Source organism: Lampetra fluviatilis, chromosome 31, assembly GCF_964198595.1.
Source record: "Lampetra fluviatilis chromosome 31, kcLamFluv1.1, whole genome shotgun sequence".
In the NCBI taxonomy this organism is placed as follows: Eukaryota; Metazoa; Chordata; class Hyperoartia; order Petromyzontiformes; family Petromyzontidae; genus Lampetra; species Lampetra fluviatilis.
In genome coordinates this window covers 8,374,580-8,400,717 of record NC_136305.1, presented here as the reverse complement: position 1 = coordinate 8,400,717, position 26,138 = coordinate 8,374,580, and the positions used below count along the sequence as shown (strand labels likewise).

Here is a 26,138-nt window from a genome sequence, read left to right as displayed (position 1 = left end):
TGGGTTCGATCCCGACCCTGATGCCTGCTGCATGTTCGGAGTTTGCGCGTCTCTTCCCCCCCTCCCCCCCCGTGGTCGCGTGGATTTGTCTCCGGGTTCCTCCGGTTCCCTCCCGCCCCCGGCACACACATTTAGAATCAACATCCACGCGTTCAGAGCATTTGGCCGCTATAAAATTCCACACGATAAGCCACTTCGTCGAAGCTCTAATTTTGACAGCCAGCTCGCTTCTAAAAGGAAACTAGAGCTATATATAGATGAGTTGGACCTTACACCTGGTAGAATGAACTCACGAAACAGATCGTTTTTATTAAACGATTTTATTTAACTCACTCCGTCTGTTGTCGTATCCTCAAAAAATATTGTAACTCAATTTTTACCCACTTCCCAATGTGCTATCGACTGCAAACTTGGTATACTTATGTCATACTGATGACAAGACTATATTCTATCATTAAAATTTTAAAATATTTTTTTTTTTACATTTTACACGCTTTTATTTAACTCACTCTGTTATCGTATCCTCAAATCTTGTAACTCAATTTCAACCGTCTTCCCCAATGTCGTATCGACTGCAAACTTGGTATAGGTATGTCATACCGATGACAATACTATATTCTATAATGAAAAAAATATATTGTTAAACATTCATTTTTACGGGTCTAATTGTCCACGCTCAACTCGCGTTGCCTGTAAATCACCACGGCCCCGTACGTCATGGCAAGCTGCGGGCCCACTTGCTGGAGTCGTGGAGTTCTGCCACTACTCGTATGGTGCATTTCATTAAAGCGTGTTTAAAAAAAGATATTTTTAATATTTTATTAGTTTCGTTGTTTCGAGGTTTGCTTCGGGTTCTGCCGAGTCGCCGCTTCAACCCAGAGACGTCGGCGGTCGCGCGCAACGCCCCAGGCGGCCACCGCGTGGCCTCTTCAGCCGGAGCCGCCGAGGCTTCGATTGAAGCCGAACACGAAGGGAGAGGAATGACGCAGCAGCGTCGCCAAATGATTCGTTTGCGTTTTGTAGAAACGTTGCTGTTGATGTCGTGAACGTTTACGTGTTATTATTATTTAGGCTTTGGATCGCGTATTTATTTTGTAAATGGGAGCACCCAGAGAATACGACCCCACGCATGCGAGGAGGAAAGGGGCCGTCCATAAATGACGTCACGCGATTTGGGACGATTTTTGACCCCCACCCCTCGTCACACGGCGTCACAAAAGTCAGACCCCCCCCCTCAAATATGACGTCACAAAACTCTGCCCCCCCCCAAAAAAAAAACATTTACATTTTTAAAATAAAACATGCTTCAAATCGCTTTAAACTATTGTCATTGTAGTGCGTATTTAAAGTGGCGCTGCACTCTGATGTAGGAGTGTTGTTATAACAATTAGTGTTGTTATAACAATTCTATATTTATTTAAAGTTGCGTATTTTGATGTGACGTCTCATTTCTCACCCCCCCCCCCTCGTCACACATCGTCACAAATGTCTGACCCCCCCCCCCACCCCAGGTGCGTGACGTCATTTATGGATTGACGGCCCCAAACACTATATCCCTCACAGGCGGAACAGGTGAAGTGCACGTGGTTGCTGTTACCGCCTTCTGGAAAGCCATTCGAGTAGACGGCGCCCTTGCTCGGATGGTTGTAAGAGTGATATTGTGTGCAAGTGCGTGTCCAAATGTCTCTATTTTTGTGCGTGCGTGGGAAGTGGTGAGCTTGTGAGCGCACTGCGCTTACAAAACCCGAGTTGGATTCCCACTCACGACCAGTAACGACGAGGAATATTTGTAAGCGGTCCTGAGCCCTGCCCTATGGTCAAATCGACCTTAAATGAGTACCTGGTGTGGTGTGTCAACGTCACCAGTGGGGAGACAAAGGTGGGCTGGCTGTGGTGGCGGCCTCAACCACCTCCACGTGCGCTGTGCCAGCTGTAACACAGGGCTCGCTCCACAGCACTTGCCCCAACAGTCTCTTAAGGCTTTACGGGGGAGCTTTGTCTGTGTGGGTGACTGTTTACTGCAGGGCCGTATTATCAAATAGGCGCAGTGCCTCGGGCATACGGCAACTAAAGAATATATTATTCAAGAATATATCACCAAGATATATTCTTGAATAATGTATATTTATATAGCAAGGATAGCCAGTATTATATACACAGAGGCAGAGTAATGTCAATGTCAATCTTTTTTGTTTCATAAGGTGAGAGAAATGAACATCGGAGATGAGCTTTTTGAGATGTTTTTTATTTATTGCAAAATTATCAATAACGTCTTCAAATTGTGTCTTTCGCACGATCTCATTCTCAATCGAGAGTCGTGCAAGGGAAGGACAAGGCGGCGTTGATGTCCGATGGTTGATACGAGACAGTTTCTTTTTTTAAATCAGCTTTAGCGAGTGATTAGCAGCGGTAGCAGCAACATGTTGGCAACAACTTTGTAAAGTTATCACTGAAGGCCTACGAAACAGAAGCGCCCTCGGACCTACAAGAACCTCAACCAGGCCCTGGTTTACCGAGAACACATTACAGGAGGAGTCTGACATCATTCATGTGTTGTTTATTTTGTTTAAAACATGCTTTTTTACAGTTGTACTGTGTACGGCCTCTATGCACTTAAGCATTAACTTCCACTCCAAGTTCCTCCCCTTGGAGGAATGTGTTGAACTTGTATGTGCGTTGAACCACCTAATCAATGACTCCACCACCTGATCAATAACACCACCACCTGATCAATAACACCACCACCTGATCAATGACACCACCACCTGATCAATGACACCACCACCACCTGATCAATGGCACCACCACCTGATCAATGACACCACCACCTGCACAATTACACCACCACCTGATCAATGACATCACCACCTGATCAATGACACCACCACCTGATCAATGACACCACCACCTGCCCAATGACTCCACCACCACCTGATCAATGACACCACCACCACCTGATCAATGACACCACCACCTGCCCAATGACACCACCACCTGATCAATGACACCATCACCACCTGATCAATGACACCACCACCTGATCAATGACACCACCACCACCTGATCAATGACACCACCACCTGCCCAATGACACCACCACCTGATCAATGACACCACCACCACCTGATCAATGACACCACCACCTGATCAATGACACCACCACCACCTGATCAATGACACCACCACCACCTGATCAATGACACCACCACCACCTGATCAATGACACCACCACCACCTGATCAATGACACCACCACCACCTGATCAATGATACCACCACCACCTGATCAATGACACCACCACCTGATCAATGACACCACCACCTGATCAATGACACCACCACCACCTGATCAATGACACCACCACCACCTGATCAATGACACCACCACCACCTGATCAATGATACCACCACCACCTGATCAATGACACTACCACCACCTGATCAATGACACCACCACCACCTGATCAATGACACCACCACCTGATCAATGACACCACCACCTGATCAATGACATCACCACCTGATCAATGACACCACCACCTGCTCAAGGACTCGGGATCCGCTGGCCCATCCACTCGAGGTCCTTGCTCACGCCGAATGACGGCCTGGTGTTAATCTCCAGCGAGACGCGGTGCAAAATTGTCAACATTTTGCCCGATTTTCAACGTAACCGGGTTTTTTTTTGCTGCCAAAACTAAATAAGTTGGCACATTTGTCCACGACGTCACATATCTGTTTAGTGGTGGAGCATAGCTCTAATTGACGTCATACCTACACGATCGAACCCGAAAAAAACCCAACTATGAACCTACTTACTGATCTACACAACAACTTAATTACACCGTTGCTTTGTCTCCTGCTCCACACGGCTGTGCGGTGGCCCGCAGTGTTGTGCGTGTGCGAGTTTGCTATGGGTCGGGTGAAATATCTGGGTGGTCAGTAGAGGTGAGAGGCAGAGGTGAGCGTTGGACAGGTGATGAGTACAGGTGAGCGTGAGTCACGTGGTGAGTACAGGTGAGTCATGAGTGACGGTCCACAAAGCGCAGGTCAAGGCAGCCCCCGGGCCCCAGGAGGCCGTGCGTCTTGGCCGGGACACGCGGGGCTCCGGGCAGGGCCTCCACGCGGAACTCGAGCAGCAGCTGTGAGGAAGGCGGGGGAGGAGAAGGGGCGACATCGCGTCGAGGCGCAGGCTCAGGGCAACGGCCAGGCACGGACGTGCGTGTGTACGAGTCTCGCGCGGGCGCGAGTGGGATTATGATCGTGGCTTTGCGGTAAGCGTGTTCGCCGCTTGTTGCAGGGGTTTGCAGTTCGAATCTGGCAGGCCGCTGTGGCTATTACCGTGGGTGTAACACATTCCTGCGGAGGGAGCTGGTAGGAACGTTGGGTTGCTCAGTCAATGGCCAGGGTTAACGGCGGCGTGGTGTATTCCGCAAATATGCCCGACTGTGAGGGCGGGCACAAGCCGGCGTGAGTAGGTTAAACGTTGAGTTTTATAAGGGCACCACGGGGTGACCAGCCCCTCCCCACCCAGCCCCACCCTCCCCGCCCAGCCCCTCCCTCCCCACCCAGCCCCTCCCTACACGACGGACGGACACAATAATCCACTGTGGGTTGGTGTAACCAGGAGGTTCCCACCAGTAGAAGGTTGCATTCTGGCCGCGGTCAAGATCAGATTTCTCGAGTGCAGTGAGTTGATTGTCGAGGCTTGATCACCAATGACTGCACAATAAAACCGATCACACTAAATTTGGGTCTGCCCTTAATTTGTCCACGTTCCAACTCTGGTATTCAAAAACATCCATTCGATCGTAATTTGATGAACCGTGCCCTCTTGCACAGAGCGAGTGTGAACGTGCTGCCCTCTGCTGTTGTGACCAGGCCACTTGAATGGTGTTCCCAGGTAGCTCTGTGATGTTCCCGTGGGCCGTTCTCTACCACGAAGGGTCACGGTGCTCTGCTAGACTTCAGAATGGATAGTTCGTCTCGCGACACCGATAGCGCAACTGGGAAAAAAAAGTTGTCGCCAAAAAGAAAATCCTAAAAATCAAACCCTACACTTGCGGTGTTCCTTTGAAATGCCATACGAATCCGAATTGTATTGCAATTCTCAATGCATGTCCGTACGTGGGGTGTGTGCGTGTGTGCGCTCGTGCCCACCCGAGCCAGCGCCAGGTGAATCTCCAACTCGGCCACGCGCCGCCCGACGCAGCTGCGGACCCCGTACCCAAACGGGATCGACGCGAACCCCTGCGAGTCCCGCGACCCGTGAGCCGACTCGGGGCACCGGTGCGCTCCCTCCTCCTCCTCCCCCTCCTCTTCCCCGTCACCGCTGCCGTCACCGTGGGGCACCGCTGGCCCACCCCTGGAGGCGCCGTCGCGGAGCCAGCGCTCGGGGCAGAAGCTCTCGGGCTGCGGGAACGTGGCCAGGTCGTGCGAGGTGCTGTAGTGGCACATGGCCAGTTGGGTCTGCGGGTGCAACAGTAGACGTGTTGGCACAGAGGGACATTCGGGCATCGGAGGGCAGCGCATGAACACCGGCGGTGCTTGTGGCCGGTGTCGCTCCCTTGGCCACACACAAGGCCGTGTTCTCCCCCCCCCCCTACACAGGCCACTGGGGCAAATGCTTTTCGCGAGCACTTATGAAGGCCGGTACGAGGGGGGGGGGGCGGTAGCCAGCACCATGCCCGGCTGCCTTTTTTCTGCACGCACCCTTCAGTGTTTGTGGTTGGGGGAAATCCCGACATTGGACTGATTGAATAGTAGAAAAGGCAATATCCAGGCTAGGGAATTTTTCGTACAATGTTTCGTCAATGCTGCCAGTGGACTGCAGAGCGATGATAAAGGGTCGTGGTGTGGGCAGCAAGATCCTTAGCCACCTTTGTCTCCCCGGTGCTAATGTTTGCACACCGGACCAGGTCCTCATTCAAAGCTAATTTGACCTTGGGGAGGATCCAGGCCAGGTTCAGACATCACCACTGGTTCTAGTGGTGGCTGGGAATTGAACTTGGGTTGCCGGGTTCGTAGCGCCGTGCGCTAACTACTGTACCGCAACTCTCCATACGAACATCAATGTCATTCCCCCAACTCGTAAAGCCTTTTGATAGACGAGTGCAGTTTGTGAGTACCCATGAAGGATGTCACGGACCACGAGTGGGTGGTGTGGCCAGCACCACGCCCGGCCACTTTAAACACACGGACCCACCCACGAGGCATCACGGAAGAGGCAGTGGTGGTGGTGTGAGATCCTCACCCCTTTGGGGATGTGGTGACCTCCCAGTACCATGTCCATCTGAGTCACTCTGCCGTTGCCTGGCAACACCGGGTACAACCTGTGCGACACAACACCAATGCCACCATCACAACCATCGTCATCGCCATGCTGACCGTCAGGATAATGTGCAACTCAAAAGTGATCGTGATCGTCGTGGAAAATATAAATGAAATGATTAAGCAGCCAATGTGTCTCCCTCACAAATCTGTGACTCCACATCAACAACAACAGAGTTGCTTATAGAACCCATCAGCCGCACGGCCTTCTGGGAATGCGTTATATCGGCAGTGTTGTTTCACTGCCGCAAAACAAGATTCCAGAGTTTTGCTTGTCTTGCAAACCATGCCGCTGATAATTGTATACTCCCCGAAAGCTCTACGGCTGATGGGTCGTGTAAGAAACGCTTTTATTTCCTTTATCAGGATGAGTCAATTCCTGGACTCGGATGTCTGAAAATGACTGGATTACTTTACTGATTCTCGATCCGATTACTGGACTCATCGATGATACCAAAACAGTTTTTGGGGGAAAAAAACTCCCTCGCCTCTTCCCGCTGGAGGTGATGGGTGGAGCTTGGCGACATCGGTAGACTCGTCAGGTCGAGCGTGGCCTGGAGAGGACAGCTGCCTCCTCGGAGGGATTGGCCGCAAACAAAGTAGCCGATGACAATTTATAGTCAATGAATCGGCCCCACGTCCCAGGTCAGGGTCACCAGCGAGGAGGTCACGAGACGACCGGGATGGTCCTGGTCACCAGGAGGAGACCATTAACGTGGCGAGGGCCACAGGGCGAGGCGGGTGGTGAACCCGGAACGTGGAGACGAGAGCACGGGCAAGAAGAAGACCAACACCGGATTGCAGGAACACGTTGATGCGTCATGATCTGATTATGGCACTGCCGTGGGGCGTCGTGACTCAGCTGGCCGAAGACCACAAGTTGAGTAACAGCTCCACATGGCGAGCTCGAGGCGGCTCGGACTGCTCGTCCGGAAAGGGGCCTCATGGCTGAAGGCCCCAGGGCCTCCCCCCCCCCCCTCACCCCGTACCTGAGCGTCTCCTTGAGGACCCCTCGCAGCAGGGGCATCTCCGCCACGTGCTCGGCGGACAGGGCCCGCCCCCCCGACGGCCCCCGCTCGCGAACCTCGCGCAGCACGGCCTCCTGGGTGAGCGGGGTGGCGCGCCAGCAGATCGAGGCACCACGACAGCGTGAAGGAGGTCTGTGGCGTGGAGACACGGGCACCGTGAGGCACGGGAGGCACGTGGGACGAGGAATGTTGGCACTCGCAATGCAACACAATTTGGGTTCAATTTCGATTTAAAGCTTTCGTGACTGAAGGGATAAGAAGGCTCAGCTAATTGAGTCTCTCCATCTCAGCTTAAATAGTCGCTCCAAGCCGGGGGCTTGTCATTCAGACTCTGTCTCCTCGACAGACCTGTTCTCCACCTGAGGACGGCTACTTGCGTTGTGGCCGAACCGTCGTGAGAATGATTTTATTATGTTATATTTTTATTATTTTATTATTTCAATTCTACGTGACTTTACCGAAAGAACCAAGAAGATGAATTTGGGTTCATACAATGATTCGATGTTGGTGTGATTGTTGCACCCAATCCCCTCCCCCCCCCGCCCCCAACAATATTATCTGAAAGAACTTTACTACCGAAAGAACCAAAGAGTAATTCCTGCATTCACGAAAGCTTCAAATCAAGTTTGAACCACCTCTACGGGGAGGATTACCACACAACTGACACTTAAATTCAAATTTGGCAATCTTTTGAAGAACGTAATCAACCAGGTGTTGCAATCGAAACGTCGCATTCTATTATTTTTTTTTTCTACGTGACTTTACCGAAAGAACCAAAGAGTAATATTATCTGGTCAGCCAATAGGTGAACTCGGTCAATCGTATTGTTTACCCGTGTAGCCGTTGACCATGCTTGGTGTTCGTGAGCGCACCCCAGTCCCGAGCGACGCGACCAAAGTCATCTCGGCCTGCGTCCTCCATCAGGATGGTCACTTTCGTCTCGTCGCGCTACGCGGCTCACACCCGTCGCGGGCGTCGTCGACTGAATTTAAAAACCCCACGGTCGACGAATATTCGTGTCGCTCACTGTCGTGGACACTCGTTCGGCGCCGGGGTTTGGTGGCGCATGGCCGGAGGCGGCGCGGCGTGGCACGCGGCCGTGGGCTCCGTACCGTGTCCACGCCCGCCAGGAGCATCTCGGTCACGTTGGCGTAGAGCTCCTGTCGCGAGAGCGCCCCAGACGTAAGCTGCTCGGTCAGGAACCCCGCTTCACGCACAGCGCCGCCCGTCGACTGCTCCTCCTCGAGCTCCCGCGCTCGCGCGTCCACGTGCATCTCGCCTGATGGGGGGGGGGGGGGGGGGGGCAGCACGAGTGGGGCGTTGGGCACGTGAGGGGGGGGGGGGCAGCACGAGTGGGGGCGTTGGGCCCGTGAGGGGGGGGGGTCACGAGTGGGGGCGTTGGGCACGTGAGGGGGGGGGGGCAGCACGAGTGGGGGCGTTGGGCCCGTGAGGGAGCGGGGGGGGTCACGAGTGGGGGCGTTGGGCCCGTGAGGGAGCGGGGGGGGGGGCAGCACGAGCGGGGGCGTTGGGCACGTGAGGGGGGGGGTCACGAGTGGGGGCGTTGGGCACGTGAGGGGGGGGGGGGGGGTCACGAGCGGGGGCGTTGGGCACGTGAGGGGGGGGGTCACGAGTGGGGGCGTTGGGCACGTGAGGGGGGGGGGGGGGTCACGAGCGGGGGCGTTGGGCACGTGAGGGGGGGGGTCACGAGTGGGGGCGTTGGGCACGTGAGGGGGGGGGGGGGGGTCACGAGCGGGGGCGTTGGGCACGTGAGGGGGGGGGTCACGAGTGGGGGCGTTGGGCACGTGAGGGGGGGGGGGGGGGTCACGAGCGGGGGCGTTGGGCACGTGAGGGGGGGGGGTCACGAGTGGGGGCGTTGGGCACGTGAGGGGGGGGGGGGGGTCACGAGTGGGGGCATTGGGCCCGTGAGGGGGGGGGGGTCACGAGTGGGGGCATTGGGCCCGTGAGGGGGGGGGGGTCACGAGTGGGGGCGTTGGGCACGTGAGGGGGGGGGGTCACGAGTGGGGGCGTTGGGCACGTGAGGGGGGGGGGGGGGGGTCACGAGCGGGGGCGTTGGGCACGTGAGGGGGGGGGTCACGAGTGGGGGCGTTGGGCCCGTGAGGGGGGGGGGGGGGGGTCACGAGCGGGGGCGTTGGGCACGTGAGGGGGGGGGTCACGAGTGGGGGCGTTGGGCACGTGAGGGGGGGGGGGGGGGGTCACGAGCGGGGGCGTTGGGCACGTGAGGGGGGGGGTCACGAGTGGGGGCGTTGGGCCCGTGAGGGGGGGGGGGGGGGTCACGAGCGGGGGCGTTGGGCACGTGAGGGGGGGGGTCACGAGTGGGGGCGTTGGGCACGTGAGGGGGGGGGGGGGGGTCACGAGCGGGGGCGTTGGGCACGTGAGGGGGGGGGTCACGAGTGGGGGCGTTGGGCACGTGAGGGGGGGGGGGGGGGGTCACGAGCGGGGGCGTTGGGCACGTGAGGGGGGGGGTCACGAGTGGGGGCGTTGGGCACGTGAGGGGGGGGGGGGGGGGTCACGAGCGGGGGCGTTGGGCACGTGAGGGGGGGGGTCACGAGTGGGGGCGTTGGGATTCATCTGAAGTTTACTGATGGACTTTTTAAGGACCATCTCAATACGTTTATTGACATGCAAAGGCATCTCAAGGTATGAAGCCATATTAATGGGATGATGAGAAACCATCTCAAGATGTGTGTGGACAAATGAGAAAGCATCTCAGTGTGATGGAAGACTTGTTTGGGGACATCCTAAGGTGTTGAGGTTGTAAGCACAATTCAATATTATGGACACAACATGGCAGATATTATGAGGGCCGGAGGAGCCCACTCCATCTCCGGATCCCTCGACCTGTGCCTCTCTCATCTCTCCGCGCTTTCCAACTTCGACAACGGTCTCTGAAGCCTCTTCGGTGGTGGTGTTGGCTGATTGGGGGGCCCAAACCAGAAATTATCTTTGGTGGGCTGCCCCCCGCCCGTTCAATTAATCAAATCCTGGTGAGATGACAGATGAGACTTAGACACGAGATAGAGACTTGGTGAAGCGAGAGACGACCCATGCAGACAAGACAGGAGACTTGGGGGTGCCTAAGCTTTGTGTGAAACCTACCACCACTTCGGGGGGGGGGGGGGGGGGTATCCACCCTCTCAACTCCCCCTACAGTGGCCACAACGCCGCCGCCCTCCCAGTCCCAATGTAGTGACATAAGAAGGGAGGGGCTGCTGGGGGCTCTGGGTTCCCAGGTGGGTCCAGACGCTAAGCCTCTGGGCGCCAGGCGTTGAGTTCCCAGGGGGTCCAGACGCTTAATCCCCTTGGCGCCGCCAAAGGGGGGGGCTGTGTGTGCTCTGTGGGATATCTGGGGGCGCACACGGCCCCACCCCTCGTTGTACCAGGCATAAAAGGAGAGCTCCCTGGACGATCGGGGCCCAGTTGTAACTCAAGACCCAAGACCCACGACCAGCCATCTGAAGACCCGGGGATGCTGTGAGAGCCAGCGCTGGGACTCTGGAACTCCCGACTCTACGACCTTGTGAGGGCGAGTTCCGGAGCGTAGCCAGAGTAGAGTATCTAGGCTGTGTAGCTAGGCTGTGTAGCTAGGCTGTGTACCTAGGCTGTAACAGAGTATCAGGACTGTTGGACTGTTGGACTGTTGGACTGTTGGACTGTTGGAGTGTTGTATTGTAATAAAGAAGTTACCTCTACAAGTGTCTCCGGAACCTGTTACACCTGCGCCATCCACGGCCCCCACGGCCCCCCAATCCCCCCCTGGGCGACTCACTGAAGCGGAACAGCCCGTCCCATGAGCGGCAGAAGTCTTCCCAGGGCCCCGGCAGCACGGGCCGGAGCCAGCGAGGGATGGCGCCGGCGTACATGGTGGTCTTGAACATGCTGAACATGAGCTGCAGCGCGGCGATGTAGTCGCGCGTGTCGGCGGGCACCTCGGGGGCCAGGCAGCCCAGCCGCCTCTCGAATAGCACGCTCGCCATGCCTGCACACACACACACGTGCACACACACGTGCACACACACACACACACAGACGCGCACACGCACACACACGTGCACACACACACCGCCACCACTGTCATCGTCGTCGCCGCCGGCCCAACGTGAGCACGACACTCCACGTAGGAATAACAACACTTGTGGTTTTAGTCCATCAGCCAATTCGTGTTGTTGTTGTTGGCGGTGGTGGCGTCAATGTTCGTGCAGCGTCGTCAGTCGTGGGTGTTGGCGGTGTCGGCAGCAGCGGCGCCCACGCAGGCGGTGCCCGTGGCGAGTGTGCGGCACCTTCCATGGCGAACTTGAAGAGGAGCCCGTTGACGTTCCGGACGGTGCCGTCGCGCTCGTCCCGGTCGCATCGCACGCGCGACACGACGTCCTCCACGATGGCGTTGATCTGCTCCGAGTGCCTCCACACGGAGCGGGCTCGCATCAGGGGCTGGCGTAGCACCGCCCGCATGCGGAGCCACTCCTCGCCCTCCCTGCGCAACGTGCGCACGTGTTTTGAACTTTCGACAAATCGGCGGTGCGGGGGAAGGGCAACAAACTAAACACCAAAAAAGCTAAAGAAACGATATCAGAGTCAGTTCTGCCCTCCCTGGCAATACAACAGGTGTTGGGATGTTAAAACACCAAACAAAGAATCGTGTCTGCATTCACCACAGACACTTGTGGTGAACATGCAAACCAAAAAAATGCTCTGATAGTATTTGCATTGTCTTTGAAACTGATTTGTCCACAACCAGAGACAGCTTTCTTTTGGGCCTAGTCTCAAACGGCGTTAGACCAGAGGACGCCAATCGGCGAACAGCGAGTTTTTGAAATTCGTTTTCAATTTAGATTTACAAGCGCATAGCTCCAGTGGCTTCCTAACATCGGAAGGGAGCAGAGCGTTCCAGACGGCCACAGAAGCGCATCCGAAAGCGCTCGGATGCCGTCAACGAGCATTCGGCCGTCGCCAACTCGTCGATTTCGTCGCTAGGTCTCGCGGCTCTTGGGGTTCTCCGGTCCGCCGCCGCCGCGGGCATTCCGCGGGCGCGGGGGGAGCGACTCACGCCGAGATGAGGCCGTTGGCGCGTCCCCGCAGGGCGCGATACTCGTTCCACGAGGCCATGTTGGCCCTCTGCGGCGCGGGGCCCTCTGAGCGCAGCACGTGGGCCACCAGCCCCGGGGACGCCAGCGACACCACGAACTGCGGCCCGAAGCTCGTGCCCCACATGGCGCCAAAGCGACGAGCCTGCTGCAGCTGGGGGCCGTCCAAACAGCGCGGGGAGACACGGGGGAGACGCACGGGGAGACACGTGAGACGTGGGAGGCACGAGGCAAATGTGAGAGGAAACACGCAGAGGGTCACACAGTGACGAGTGCAGTCGCACGCGCGCGAACAACTGCAGCCACGCAGCATATGATGTGGCCTCAGTCTGTATTAACAGTGATATTCTTTGCGTAACAATTCAAAAAATGTATTCTCCGAGTTTAAATGTATCGACGCCAAGTGCAGAACTGAATTGAACGTGATGGGTTTTCTCGAGTGCAGTCATTGGTGACCTGAAGAGCTGATTTTAGCCCGGGCCAGAAATCAAACTCAGGTCGTCAGGGTAACAGTGCTGGAGTGCACGTCCCATCAATACATGCTGTTTACTTTGAAATGTTCTTCACAACATTTTCACTGACTGGACATTGTAGCCTGCCTACACCTATATATCTTAATCAGCTCCAGCCTCCTGTAAATCACGTGACTTCTGTGTGGCGACCCCCACTCAGAACCCCTCCCCTCTCATCTCCCCCCACCCCCTGTGAGAACAGACTCCGCTCGGTGCAGCTCCCTTCTGCTGCTCGCTCCTTCTCTCTCCTCTCTCTCATCATCACCACCACCCTCTCACCATCGTCACCCTCTCATCATCATCACCACCCTCATCATCATCACCATCACCCTCTCATCATCACCACCACCCTCATCATCATCACCACCACCCTCTCATCATCACCACCACCCTCATCATCATCACCACCCTCATCATCATCACCACCACCCTCTCATCATCACCACCCTCTCATCATCACCACCACTCTCTTCATCACCACCCTCTCATCACCACCACCCTCTCATCATCACCACCCTATCATCACCACCCTCTTCATCATCACCACCACCCTCTCATCATCACCACCCTGTCATCACCACCACCCTCTCACCATCGTCACCCTCTCATCATCATCACCACTCTCTCATCATCACCACCACCCTCTCATCATCACCACCACCCTCATCATCATCACCACCCTCATCATCATCACCACCACCCTCTCATCATCACCATCCTGTCATCACCATCACCACCCTCTCATCATCACCACCCTCTCATCATCACCACCACTCTCTTCATCACCACCCTCTCATCACCACCACCCTCTCATCATCACCACCCTATCATCACCACCCTCTTCATCATCACCACCACCCTCTCATCATCACCACCCTGTCATCACCACCACCCTCTCATCATCACCACTCTCTCATCATCACCACCCTCTCATCATCACCACCCTATCATCACCACCTTCTTCATCACCACCACCCTCTTCATCACCACCACTCTCTCATCATCACCACCCTCTTCATCACCACCCTCTTCATCACCACCACCCTCTTCATCACCACCACCCTCTTTATAACCACCCTCCCATCACCACCACCCTCTCATCATCACCACCCTGTCATCACCACCACCCTCTCATCATCACCACTCTCTTCATCACCACCACCCTCTTCATAACCACCCTCCCATCACCACCACCCTCTCATCATCACCACCCTGTTATCATCACCACCCTCTTCATCACCACCACCCTCTTCATCACCACCCTCCCATCACCACCACCCTCTCATCATCACCACCCTATCATCACCACCATCTCATCATCACCACCCTGTCATCACCACCACCCTCTTCATCACCACCACCCTCTTCATCACCACCACCCTCTTCATAACCACCCTCCCATCACCACCACCCTCTCATCATCACCACCCTGTCATCACCACCACCCTCTTCATAACCACCACCCTCTCATCATCACCACCCTGTAATCACCACCACCCTCTCATCATCACCACCCTCTTCATCACCACCACCCTCTTCATAACCACCACCCTCTCATCATCACCACCCTCTTTATCATCACCACCCTCTCATCATCACCACCACCCTCATCATCACCACCACCCTCTCATCATCACCACCCTCTCATCATCACCACCACCACCCTCATCATCACCACCACCCTCTCATCATCACCACCCTCTCATCATCATCACCACCCTCTCATCATCACCACTACCCTCTCATCATCACCACCCTGTAATCACCACCCTCTCATCAATCATCACCTTCTTCATCATCACCACCACCCTCATCATCACCACCACCCTCTCATCATCACCACCCTGTTATCATCACCACCCTCTTCATCACCACCACCCTCTTCATCACCACCCTCCCATCACCACCACCCTCTCATCATCACCACCTTATCATCACCACCCTCTCATCATCACCACCCTGTCATCACCACCACCCTCTCATCATCACCACCCTCTTCATCACCACCACCCTCTTCATAACCACCCTTCCATCACCACCACCCTCTCATCATCACCACCCTGTTATCATCACCACCCTCTTCAATCCCAAAACCCTCTTCATCACCACCACCCTCTTCATAACCACCCTCCCATCACCACCACCCTCTCATCATCACCACCCTGTCATCACCACCACCCTCTTCATAACCACCACCCTCTCATCATCACCGCCCTGTAATCACCACCACCCTCTCATCATCACCACCCTCTTCATCACCACCACCCTCTTCATAACCACCACCCTCTCATCATCACCACCCTCTTTATCATCACCACCCTCTCATCATCACCACCACCCTCTCCATCACCACCACCCTCTCATCATCACCACCCTCTCATCATCACCACCACCACCACCACCCTCATCATCACCACCACCATCTCATCATCACCACCCTCTCATCATCACCACTACCCTCTCATCATCACCACCCTGTAATCACCACCCTCTCATCCATCATCACCTTCTTCATCATCACCACCACCCTCATCATCACCACCACCCTCTCATCACCACCACACTGTTGTATCTATGCCCTGTTTTCCGTTATTAATTTTAAGAATAATTAAGAAAAAACATGTTTTTATATATATTTTTATTTATTTAATTAAATAATGAAAACAAACCACTACACCTCACAAGCACACCAGGAATCTATGCAACATGGAGGGCCATTAAAACGATAAGAATTCGGTCACAGAGAGGTCAGAGACATCCAGATGGACAAAAGATCGATGGACTAACCTCCCAAGACATCTGGAGGTGCACGGATGGGGTGCAGAGCAGAGAAAAACAACTTTTGCAACTCGCATTTTCCTTAACGTTTTCCGTACCGAAAAGTAGAAACTTAACAAAAAGAATTAACCAGCAAACAATAGGGGCTTTTTATTAGTAATTCCCTTGTATTACTCGTATTCACCGTATATATATTACTTAGAATTATATGTTTTCTATCTACATGACCTTCCTAAAAACTAAAGAATACGAATTCCAGAAAGCTTAAGTGGAAACTTTGTTACACTTAACCTCAGGACATTAAAATATAACTCAGAATAAAACACCAATCCCTGGAGAACTAAACTCGGCGAAGCCCTCAAAATAATGATGTAACGAGGATCATTACGAATATTCATTAAACATAGACGAATGATAACCACGATACTAAGACCGAAGGAACTCATAAGAAATATCAAGAATAAATGTAACATACAGGACCACATAAGGTATTGCATAAATCTCCTCGACCACCTTTGTCTTCCAGCGGGGTCTGGCCTTGGGATGAACCACGCAGGGCAAGCAAGGAGGGAGCCAAAAGGTCACAGGGGGGGGGGGTCTGTGCTGACATTCCGAGGAGATCTGTTTTTTTCTGGTTGTTTTCTCTCGCAAGAGATGCGCAGAGAGGGGAGTCACGTTTTGAGTTTAAGCACAAGCGCACATCACGAATGAGCAGTCTGGTTCGAGTCGTGCTCAGTCTCGCGACTCGGCTTGCGACGCAGCGTTGCGACGGGACTCGCAAGGGAGCTGGGGCGCGTCGTGCCTCGAGAAGTGATGGAACGAGGAGGGGTCGTTCGAGTCGCAGAAGTCTGAGTTCAACCTGGGTCGAGGCTGGGTTTCAGCCGTGCTCCGGCTGGCGGAGCGTCGTGAGGGAGCAAACACCGATGCCGAAAGCAGGTGTCGCTTCTCGCAGAACGAAGTTAAGTGCGAGTGAAGCTGGCAGCTGCACGAACAAAGGAAAGCACGGAGAAGAGAGAGTGACGAGTGACGACAAGCAATTAACCTGTAAAAAAGGCGGAAATCGCCAAGCGTCGACCAAGCGAGCATCGAAAAGGACGAGCAGCAGCGGATGAGCAACAAGAGCCATCGTTCATCGCCAGAGCGCTCCAAGCCGGTGAGCGCGCACAGCCGCGTCGTCCAGAGCCACAAGCCAACACAGCCTGAAGCAAGGGCGAGTGTCCGTGTGAAGTTGGCAGCGATCAAGGAGAGAGCGACAGCAGCAGCACGACCCGGGCGTCACCGAGCGTCGTGCCAACTCGTCGTCCAGCAGTGGAGAGAGAGAGAGCGCACAAGCAGAGACACGTCCGAGCGAGGGAGCAGCAGGGGCTCGCTGCGGCCACGCCCAACCCAGAGAGAACCTGGCCGCTGTTTGTATATTCCCTCCCACACCCCACAAGCTAACGACACAACTCCCGGCTCTAAGGAAAATTTAGTTACTTTTACAAGGGACAACGCACACACAACACGCACACGAATAAGACTTTCAAAAAGTTATCTTTGCGTTTCAAAAAGGGTTGCCATTTCAAGGTGGTGCGTTCAATATCAACTGATCGTGCAAAGCAGTTGCTGCCGTCGAGTTACATGAATAAGAAATGTTTTAGTCATTCATTTTCGTTAATTGCATAATCTTGCCTTTCGCCTTTGCATACTAGAGTGTCATGTGTTTGTTTAGAATTAAAATTGCTTAACACCAACTGTTCGAGTGCTTCTTTCCAAGTCCATGCAAAACTGTGTTATTCATAAGAGCTGTTACCTGCGATGAGATATGAAACTGGAGACCTAATATAACATAACACACACTAAGATAATCAGTAAATGTTTAATCAATGATAATCGTGTTATCCTGATTGATAAAACTCTGGATAAACGAAACTAAGCTTAATTATCATAACTACACACATTAACATAATCGCCAGCATCCGCATAAATTACTACGATTATCTCCGTGATTATCATAATTTATGCATATAATTACACACATTAACATAATTTATGCGATTTGCGCATTTTTTTGAAATTATTCATTTTTATTATTTTTATCAAAATTTCATAATACAACATATACAACAACACTATCATCATCACCACCATCTCATCATCACCATCCTCTCATCATCATCATCACCACCGCCTCCCTCTCATCCCAGACATCTTGACCCGGTCATTCCTGCTCCCCCTCCTCCTCCTCCCCTGCCTACCTGGCGCTCCTTCACGCTGCCCGCAGCTCATATCCAGCCGTGTCCTCACTATCTCTCTTCACTCCCCTTCCTGTGGTGTGCAATGGCTAAAACGTTTCATCTGTTTAATATCTGTTATTAATATATGTTACTTAAGGCCACAAACTGTGCTTGTACGCCACTGCAGCAGCAGCAGCACCCAATGTGTTTAATACATCTGTGTTAGTGTCGCCAAGATATCACATTTATTGCAATATCAGTTTCCCATAACTTTGTTATTGTATTTCGCATGTCTGTTATTGCATCGTTGGTGTTGTGAGTTTCCATACTTGCAGAACAAATGAAGATTCATTAACTCTACGTGCGGCTATGCGGTCGATCTCTTTTTTGTTTTTAAAACGCATCTACTACTCCGACTACACACACACGGAGCGAGGGAGCCCTGTGCCCGTGTACAAGGGGCGTAACGTCGCCGCGTCAGGGAAGGGGCAAGCAGGATACACACACAGAGGTCGCACCGCAATTTCCACCGCAACACGTTCAACATTGCGGTGTCTCAATCACACAACGCCTAGCCGCCTTTGTCTCCCCACTACTGATGTCCGCACACAGCGCGCAGCAGCAGACGATACTCTTTTAAGGCTGAGTCTACCTCGAGGAGGGCCCAGCAGCGGCTCAGTTAATTCGTTCCTGAGAACGTCGACCGTGCACAGGAATCGAACTCGGGTCACATCACTCACCTGTATGTCGTGGATGCGGCTGAAGCCATCTTTCCAGAAGAACTCCACCAGGTTCGAGGCGAAGCCGGGCCCGGGGAGATCCCGCACGCCCCTCGGCTTCCGGGCGGTGACTCCGTCTCCCTCCGGATGGTCCCCCGCGGTGGTTCCCCCCCCTCCTCGTCGTCTCCCCATCTCGTCCTGAGGCAGCGCGAGCCGAGTGGAGTGGAGCGGCCGAGGGTGGCCGAGGCGACTCGTGGAGTCGGAGTGGGACTCGAGTCCCGCGGTCCCCCTGGACTTGCTCAGCACTCCGTGCAGCGCCTTGGCGGAGCGCATGGTGCTGCGAGCCCAGCCCCACGGGAGACACGGGGACACCACCAGTCACTGGGACATGTTGCATATGCTGGGTCTTGAAAAATGTATAGAAATAATGCAATTAAATGAAAATTGGTCAATGCGTAATTATACGAAATTATGTTAATTTATGTAATTATGCGCGTAAATTATGCTGATTAGGGCTGTGTGATTGTGTTAAGTTCTGCGAGTGTATGTAATTATGCTATTGTATGCAATTATGATAATTAGGCTCAGCTTCGTTGCCTCGGGTCGTATTATCAATCGGGATGATACAATGAATTTGTATGAAGTTATACAAGTATGATGTAATTATTGTAAATTAAGCTCGGCTTCGTTGTCTAGGGTTGTATTATCAATCAGGATAATACAATTATTCTCGCTTTAACATTTACTGATTATGTCTTAGTGTGTTTATGTCAGGTCTCCAAATTCAAATCTCACCGCAGGATACAGTTCTCATAATTAAGATTATTATGCATGAACTCAGGAAGGCACCACTCAGACATTTATGTGTTAAGCAACTTTAATCTCTAAAAAAACCCATAACACTCTAATATGCGAACTCTTATGCTTGTAATTGTCAACACAGTACTTCTGGAGATGTTCTCCTCATTGATCCGTACATTTAACCCTCGATGATTACGTTTGTTAAACTGGGTAATAGAACAATCTACTATTCCTCCGCGTAAAGCGAGCATCCACGGCGATAGAAAAAAGTTCTTAAAAATTAATGTGACGATACTCATACGAACGGCAATAAATAAACATGTCCCGAAGGCAAAAGTAGTTATCAATTAATTTATTGGCAAGATTATGCAATTAACGAAAACGAATACCTAAAATACTTCTAACAATCGTATTCATGTAACTCGACGGGCAGCAATGCTTTTCACGATCAGTTGATATTTAACGCACCACCTTGGGATGGCAACCCTTCTTGAAACACAAAGACAACTTTTTGGAACAATCTTATTAGTCCCGATATGCGTGTTGTGTGCGTGTGTCTTCTTTGCCACTTGTTGACTTGGCGGCTTACGCGGTACGCCTTCCTTGTGCTGAAAACACCTCGGGTTCCCAGCAGGGCCGCTGGGACGGCGTGTGTACGTGTGTGTGTGTACCTGTGTGTACGTGTGTGTGTGTACCTGTGTGTACGTGTGTGTGTGTGTACCTCTGTGTGCGTGTGTGTGTGTACCTGTGTGTACGTGTGTGTGTGTGTGCACCTGTGTGTACGTGTGTGTGTACCTGTGTGTACGTGTGTGTGTACCTGTGTGTGCGTGTGTGTGTACCTGTGTGTACGTGTGTGTGTACCTGTGTGTACGTGTGTGTGTGTACCTGTGTGTACGTGTGTGTACGTGTGTGTGTACCTGTATGTACGTGTGTGTGTGTACCTGTGTGTGTTTGTGTATGTTTATATCGTAGTCTCTTGGTAATTTCGCCACTGTGGTGGTCACAGATGCCATGAGGGGAGAGGCCAATGGTTATTGACCCTCCGGACAAGCGTCGTGGTGACGTCACCGCCACTTAGTGGCGAATGGCGGTTGTTGTTGTGTGTGTACCTGTGTATACGTGTGTGTGTGTGTGTCTGTGTGTGTGTGTACCTGTGTGTGTACCTGTGTGTACGTGTGTGTACCTGTGTGTGTGTACCTGTGTGTGTACGTGTGTGTGTACCTGTGTGTGTGTCTGTGTGTGTACGTGTGTGTACCTGTGTGTGTACGTGTGTACCTGTGTGTGTTTGTCATCTTTGTGTGTACCTGTGTGTACGTGTGTGTGTGTACCTGTGTGTGTACCTGTGTGTGTGTGTGTACGTGTGTGTACGTGTGTGTGTGTGTATATTAAACACACGGCGCTCTTGCCTGCGCCAACACTCTTCCTCTTGGCGTTGCAGCTCTCTCCACTGCTGGTTGAGTTGGCGCGATGCTCGCCGTCGTCGGTGCGCGATGATTCCGTCGTCAGAGAGCGCTCGCAGCTTGTCGCTGGTCGCCGTTCCTCACTCTTGTCGTGGTTCCCAGCTGGTGCTTGTCGGTGTGTGTGTGGGTCGAACCCACGGCGCTCTCGCCGGCGCTCACGGGCGGCTGGTCAGGCTCTTTCCCCTGCTCCGGGCTCTCTCCTTGACCGTGCAGCTGCCAGCTTCACACGGGCACCCGCCCTTACATCAGGGCTGCGTTGGCTCAGGCTCTTTCCACTGCGCCGTTCTCTCTGGCGATGCACGATGGCTCTCGTCGCTCATCCGCTGCTGCTGCTGCTGGTCCTCTGCGATGCTCGCTTGGTCGATGCTTGGCGCTTTCCGCCCTTTCTCCAGGTTGATTACTTGTCGTCGCTCGTCACTCTTTCTCTCTCATTTTATCCATGCTCTCTTCTTGATCGTGCTTCACACGGACATCCGCTGGTGCCTCTCCCGCCCTCACTTCAGGGCTGCGCTGGCTCGGGCTCTTTCCACTGCTCCGTTCTCTCCTTTGGCGGGCAGCTGCCAGTTTTTCACTGGCGTTCAGTGTTGCCTCTTCCATCCTTCCATCGGGGCTTCGCCTTGTGTCGTTGCTCAACTTCCGTGCTCTCCGCCCTTCTTCCAAGAGGGCTCTTGCTGTGAGCTGCTCGTCGCTGGCTGGGTCACTCACTCTCAAAACTTGTACATTGTATGAGCACACCTCTTACACAACTCTGATAGCTTCGCACAATGCAACTTTTCGCAATCCTCGATTCTGCAAGCGGCTCAAAACATCAGGATAAATGTAGAATAAAACTTTCAGCGATACTCTGTCGGTTCGTGCCGAACTCAGCTCTTAACAACAGATCGTCCCTTCTTTCTGCGAGACACGACACCCATGGTTGATCTCGAGGCCATGACCCGGAGCCTGCCCCTTTACAAGACTGAATTGCATGATCGGTGTCCGTGCTTAAATGTGAAATTCTCTCCCCTCTTTGCGCGTCTCTTGCGAAAAAAAAAAAACAGATGCCCTCTGTCTCGTTCTTCTCCCGTGGCCGCAGCGGTCTGGCTGCCCCCCCCCCCCTTTTTGACCTTTGACTGGCTATGTTTTTGTTTGCATTCCCCCCCCCCACCTCTTCATAGTGTTTGTTTTCTCAAGGCCAGACACCCTTCATACGTATTTTATGGCTACCATGTGTTTGTGTCAAATTGTTGGAAGACAAAGGTGGCCGGTGGAGGCTCTGATTTCATGGAATACATAGTATCTAGGCTTGTGTGTTTGACCTATTTCTTGTATCTCTTATGAGTTACCCCCGGTCTAATATCTCGTGGTTATTATCTGGTTTATGTTTAACCAAGATTCGTAATGTCATTAGATGTTCCCTCCGGTATTGAAGGGTTTTATTAACTTTTGCCCCCTGTCTGTATCCAGGGATCCGTGCTTTTTATTCTCGAGTTATATTTTAATATCCTGCGGTCGGAGATGTAATTAAGGTTCCATTTAAGCTTCATTGACTGCCAGAATTCATATTCCTTAGTTGTCTTGGTAAAGTCACGTAGATAGAACGATACAATAAAATAAATATATATATATGTGCGATGAATAAGAGTCAAATAAGGACATTGATAATAAAGCCACTAATGTAGACTGCAGTCTGGCTCTTAATCTGGTAGTCTATAATGTCGATCTTTTCTTGTCGCTAAGTTTAGACTTTTTACCGGAGAGAAGGGAGGAATTAAAAAAAACGCTGGTTATAATGTACGATTGTCCAGGCTATATGTCTGTGTTTTATGGTTCTGGAGATATGTTTGTGAACTGTTTAAAACGTCCGGGGAGGTCATGGCATGTGGTCCTTTGACAATCTGGAGATTTTGCAGATCGTCATTAACCTTCCTTTGCCCCGGAGTTTATTATTTAATGGACTTTTTACGACCTCCAGATCCTTGGTGCTTGTGGAAGGTAGCGGGTTTGAGGGTGTTTTTTTGATCGATTATAAAAAAAAATATTGGCAGAATTATTTTTAATATAATTTTTTGGAAAAATGCCTACAGTATATATACAACATTCACCGCCAGTCACACGCTTAGACACCGCCAGTCACACGGGCAAGGCGGGGGGCGAGAGCTCGGGTCCGTGAGAGGAATATGTTCAACGTGGCCACCTTTCCCACCATCCACCAAACTCGGCCGTGTACCTCGCTGATCACGGGGCCCGTTCTCGGAGCTGTGCGTTCTCCCCGCTGGAATGGAGCTACCCACTCGGTAGCGGCGGTACGGCGTGGCCAGATCTCGTCACACATCACAATTCCCGCTGGCACCCGAACGCCGCAGCAGATGCCGATTCACGGGATGTGTACGGGGTCACGCCCGGTACAATTCGGGTTGAAGATGCGTGGCAGAGTTAATTAGTACCAGCGCACGCATGTCAAACCGACCTATCGTCTTACGCGAATTGTAAACGGCGTGCGTTTACTCTGCAACACACCGGTGTGCTGAACTAGTATCTAATTGGTAAAGTGGAGGGAATGCACCTGATGACGGATGCTTGTGTTGCGCCCGAAACGTCGTGATTTATTTTATTTTATACCTCCGTGACTTTACCGAAAGAACCAAAGAGTATGGATCCCTGCAGTCACGAAAGCTTCAAATCAAGATAGTATCTAATTGCCATGTTTTGTTTACGTGACAAACCTTACTTATTGGCTGTGTCGGGTGGTAGCGTGTTTAACGACATTTACGGGATCGAACCCAAAATGCCTCTGGCTATGGATAACATTGGTGGCGTGTAAAGCTTATTACGCGTTAAACAGCGAGAGGCTTCCCCTGTGACTGCTGTATTAAGTAGCTTTGGAAAGAGCTGAAAGGATCGCCCACTCTTTAAATCGGCAGGCTTGGCAAGTTTGTCCTGAACACTGGGCTGCTAGCAGGGGCATAGAGGCGAACTACGGAGTTCTTCTCGGGCGCTAAGTTAAGTAGGGGGGGGTGCAAATTCGAGGAAAATACAAATAAAAGAATACAGATAGAATAACCCAAGATGTCATTATTTCAAATCTCGTGCGCGTAGAGGGAATGTGAATCACAATTCATTTGTAATAGAGTTTTTGGGGGGTTAGATCGTATAAATATGTGTCGTTAAAACCCGACACCACCCGACACAGCCAATGGGTTGAACTCTTGGCTGTGTCGGGTGGTGGAGGGTGCTAACGACACGTATATATATTTACGCGATCTAACCCCAAAAAAAAATCTATTATGGATGATATTGGTCGCGAAAGCCTACCACGTGTTAAACATTATTCACGTCTCAAAATGTCTGAGGATGTATTGGTTGGACGGACGGGTAAACCGACAAATTATCCCTCTGTTTAAAAGAGTAACACTTAAAAACATAAAACGCAAAATTTGGGGCAATATTTTCCCGAAGGCTGGCAAGCTCGTCTCGGGCCGCCCCTACCTGTTGGCGACTATTGTGGTTGGCATTCGAGGCAATGCGACATTTAGTAGTCGTGCCTCGTTGGGTAGAGATAGCCCTGGGTTAGAGATAACTCTATAAACCAAGGGCACACGGAGTCTGGGTCGTGTAGCTACGAGATGCAGAGGGAGACAGATAGACAGGGTGGGACAGAGAGAGACAGGGTGGGACAGAGAGAGAGAGAGAGACAGGGTGAGACCCGGGGAGGCAGGATGGGACAGGGGGAGACACAGGCTGGGATCGAGGCTGTATACCCGAGCACCCGGATGGGTTGAACTCTTGATATGTGCAGCCGGGTCAGAGCAATCGAGGCGTGGAGTTGGGAGAGACGAAGGGCTGCGAGATGAGAGGACCCGGCAGAGCCAAGTACCTGGTAGAGAAGGGGACCTGGTCCTGGTCGAGCTGAGGATCCGGGATGGTCGAGTGTTGGTGGAGGCCCCGTCTGCGGCGTTTTTATGGGCTTTTGTCCGTGCGTCATTCACGAAAACACTTCCCTTGGCTCGCACAATGAAGGCATTTTCTATGAGAGGGAGTTCAAGAAATGTGCCAAAGCTATGAAAAAATAAGCGGCTTATGAGCGGTAGCTAACACGCAAAGCCGCGGTTCATGATTCCCGCCTTGTGCGAATGCGATTAGCGTTGCCCTCTGGACGAGCTTGTGACCACCACGCATTCTGATCCCGGGCCCTGGCACCTCCCTCCCTGCTGAGATGCCACTCATCCGTTGATGGAATTGGCCAAACACGTTCCATTTGCAGGGCCCGCCTGAAAGTGAGTCTGGAGACTCGGGCTTTAACAGGTAAAGTTGGGCGGCGATGCAGCCCACTGGTAGCGTGTTTGCCGCTCGTTGCCGAGAGTCGCGGTTGGAATCCAGTGGCCACCCAATTAATACTGCGATGTGTGCAGCAACCATTAAAATACTACGCGCCGTCGGCTTTCTTACTAACGGGACGATGCAAAACACTGCCAATAATAGCATGGCCAGGGCATCTTCTTCCCGTGCACTCAGAGAAGATGCACCACGTGCATCTTCCAAGGTGTGGCCCAGGTGAGTCTCAGTTTTAGGGGGTCCCAAGTGGTCCAGGTGAGCCTAAGGGTTGGGTTCCCAAGTGGCCCAGGGTGTGGATCCCAAGTGACTCAATCCTTTGCCCCCTTGAGGGGAATGCTTAAAAGGTGGGTTCGGATTTACTTTTCATGTTAATTTAATTGGCTTGGTTGCTAAACACATCATGAGGCTTATTAAGCCACGATTATTTACTGGAATTACCGTAATTGTTGCGCGCCATTTTTGCCAATAAAATTTGGGTAATTTGCGCAAGATTTATTGTGGCGGTTCTTTCTCTCTCTTTTTTTATTTGATACAATTGCAAACAACAGCCATATATCAGACGTTAATACATCAACGGCAGTGTTGTTTTTGTTGAGCTGGCGGTAAGAGGCATCGCTTTCTTCCTTGTATCTATCTCTCCTGCACATCTCATCAAACCATGCCTTACCTCCGGACTTTTTGTTGAAAAAAATATCTGTGGATTTATAGCAGCTCCATACCATTACATATGGTGTCAGTGACCTCTCCACACGTCTTCTCTTCCGAGAGGGCTCTTGACCAGTCTGTAGACGCGACAAAGCCTCTCATTGCCTAGTAATTGGCGTTGTTGTATTGCCACACTTTCCTCTTGCAGGGCATGTCTCTGTCCACACGGACATCGAG

The 26,138-nt window shown here is 52.5% G+C and overlaps 1 protein-coding gene across 1 annotated transcript; it reads right to left on the bottom strand.

Moving 5' to 3' along the window:
• Window positions 1–2,225: 2,225 nt before the first annotated feature.
• Window positions 2,226–24,875, bottom strand: LOC144943513 (cytochrome P450 27C1-like). The gene is given in 11 exon segments (XM_078871030.1): window positions 2,226–4,138; window positions 5,157–5,465; window positions 6,250–6,328; window positions 7,316–7,434; window positions 7,436–7,486; window positions 8,467–8,633; window positions 11,142–11,351; window positions 11,653–11,846; window positions 12,420–12,610; window positions 18,703–19,018; window positions 24,799–24,875. Coding segments are annotated over 10 exon segments (1,752 nt in total). The 5' UTR covers window positions 19,015–19,018; window positions 24,799–24,875; the 3' UTR covers window positions 2,226–4,018.
• Between the last annotated feature and the right edge of the window lie 1,263 nt (window positions 24,876–26,138).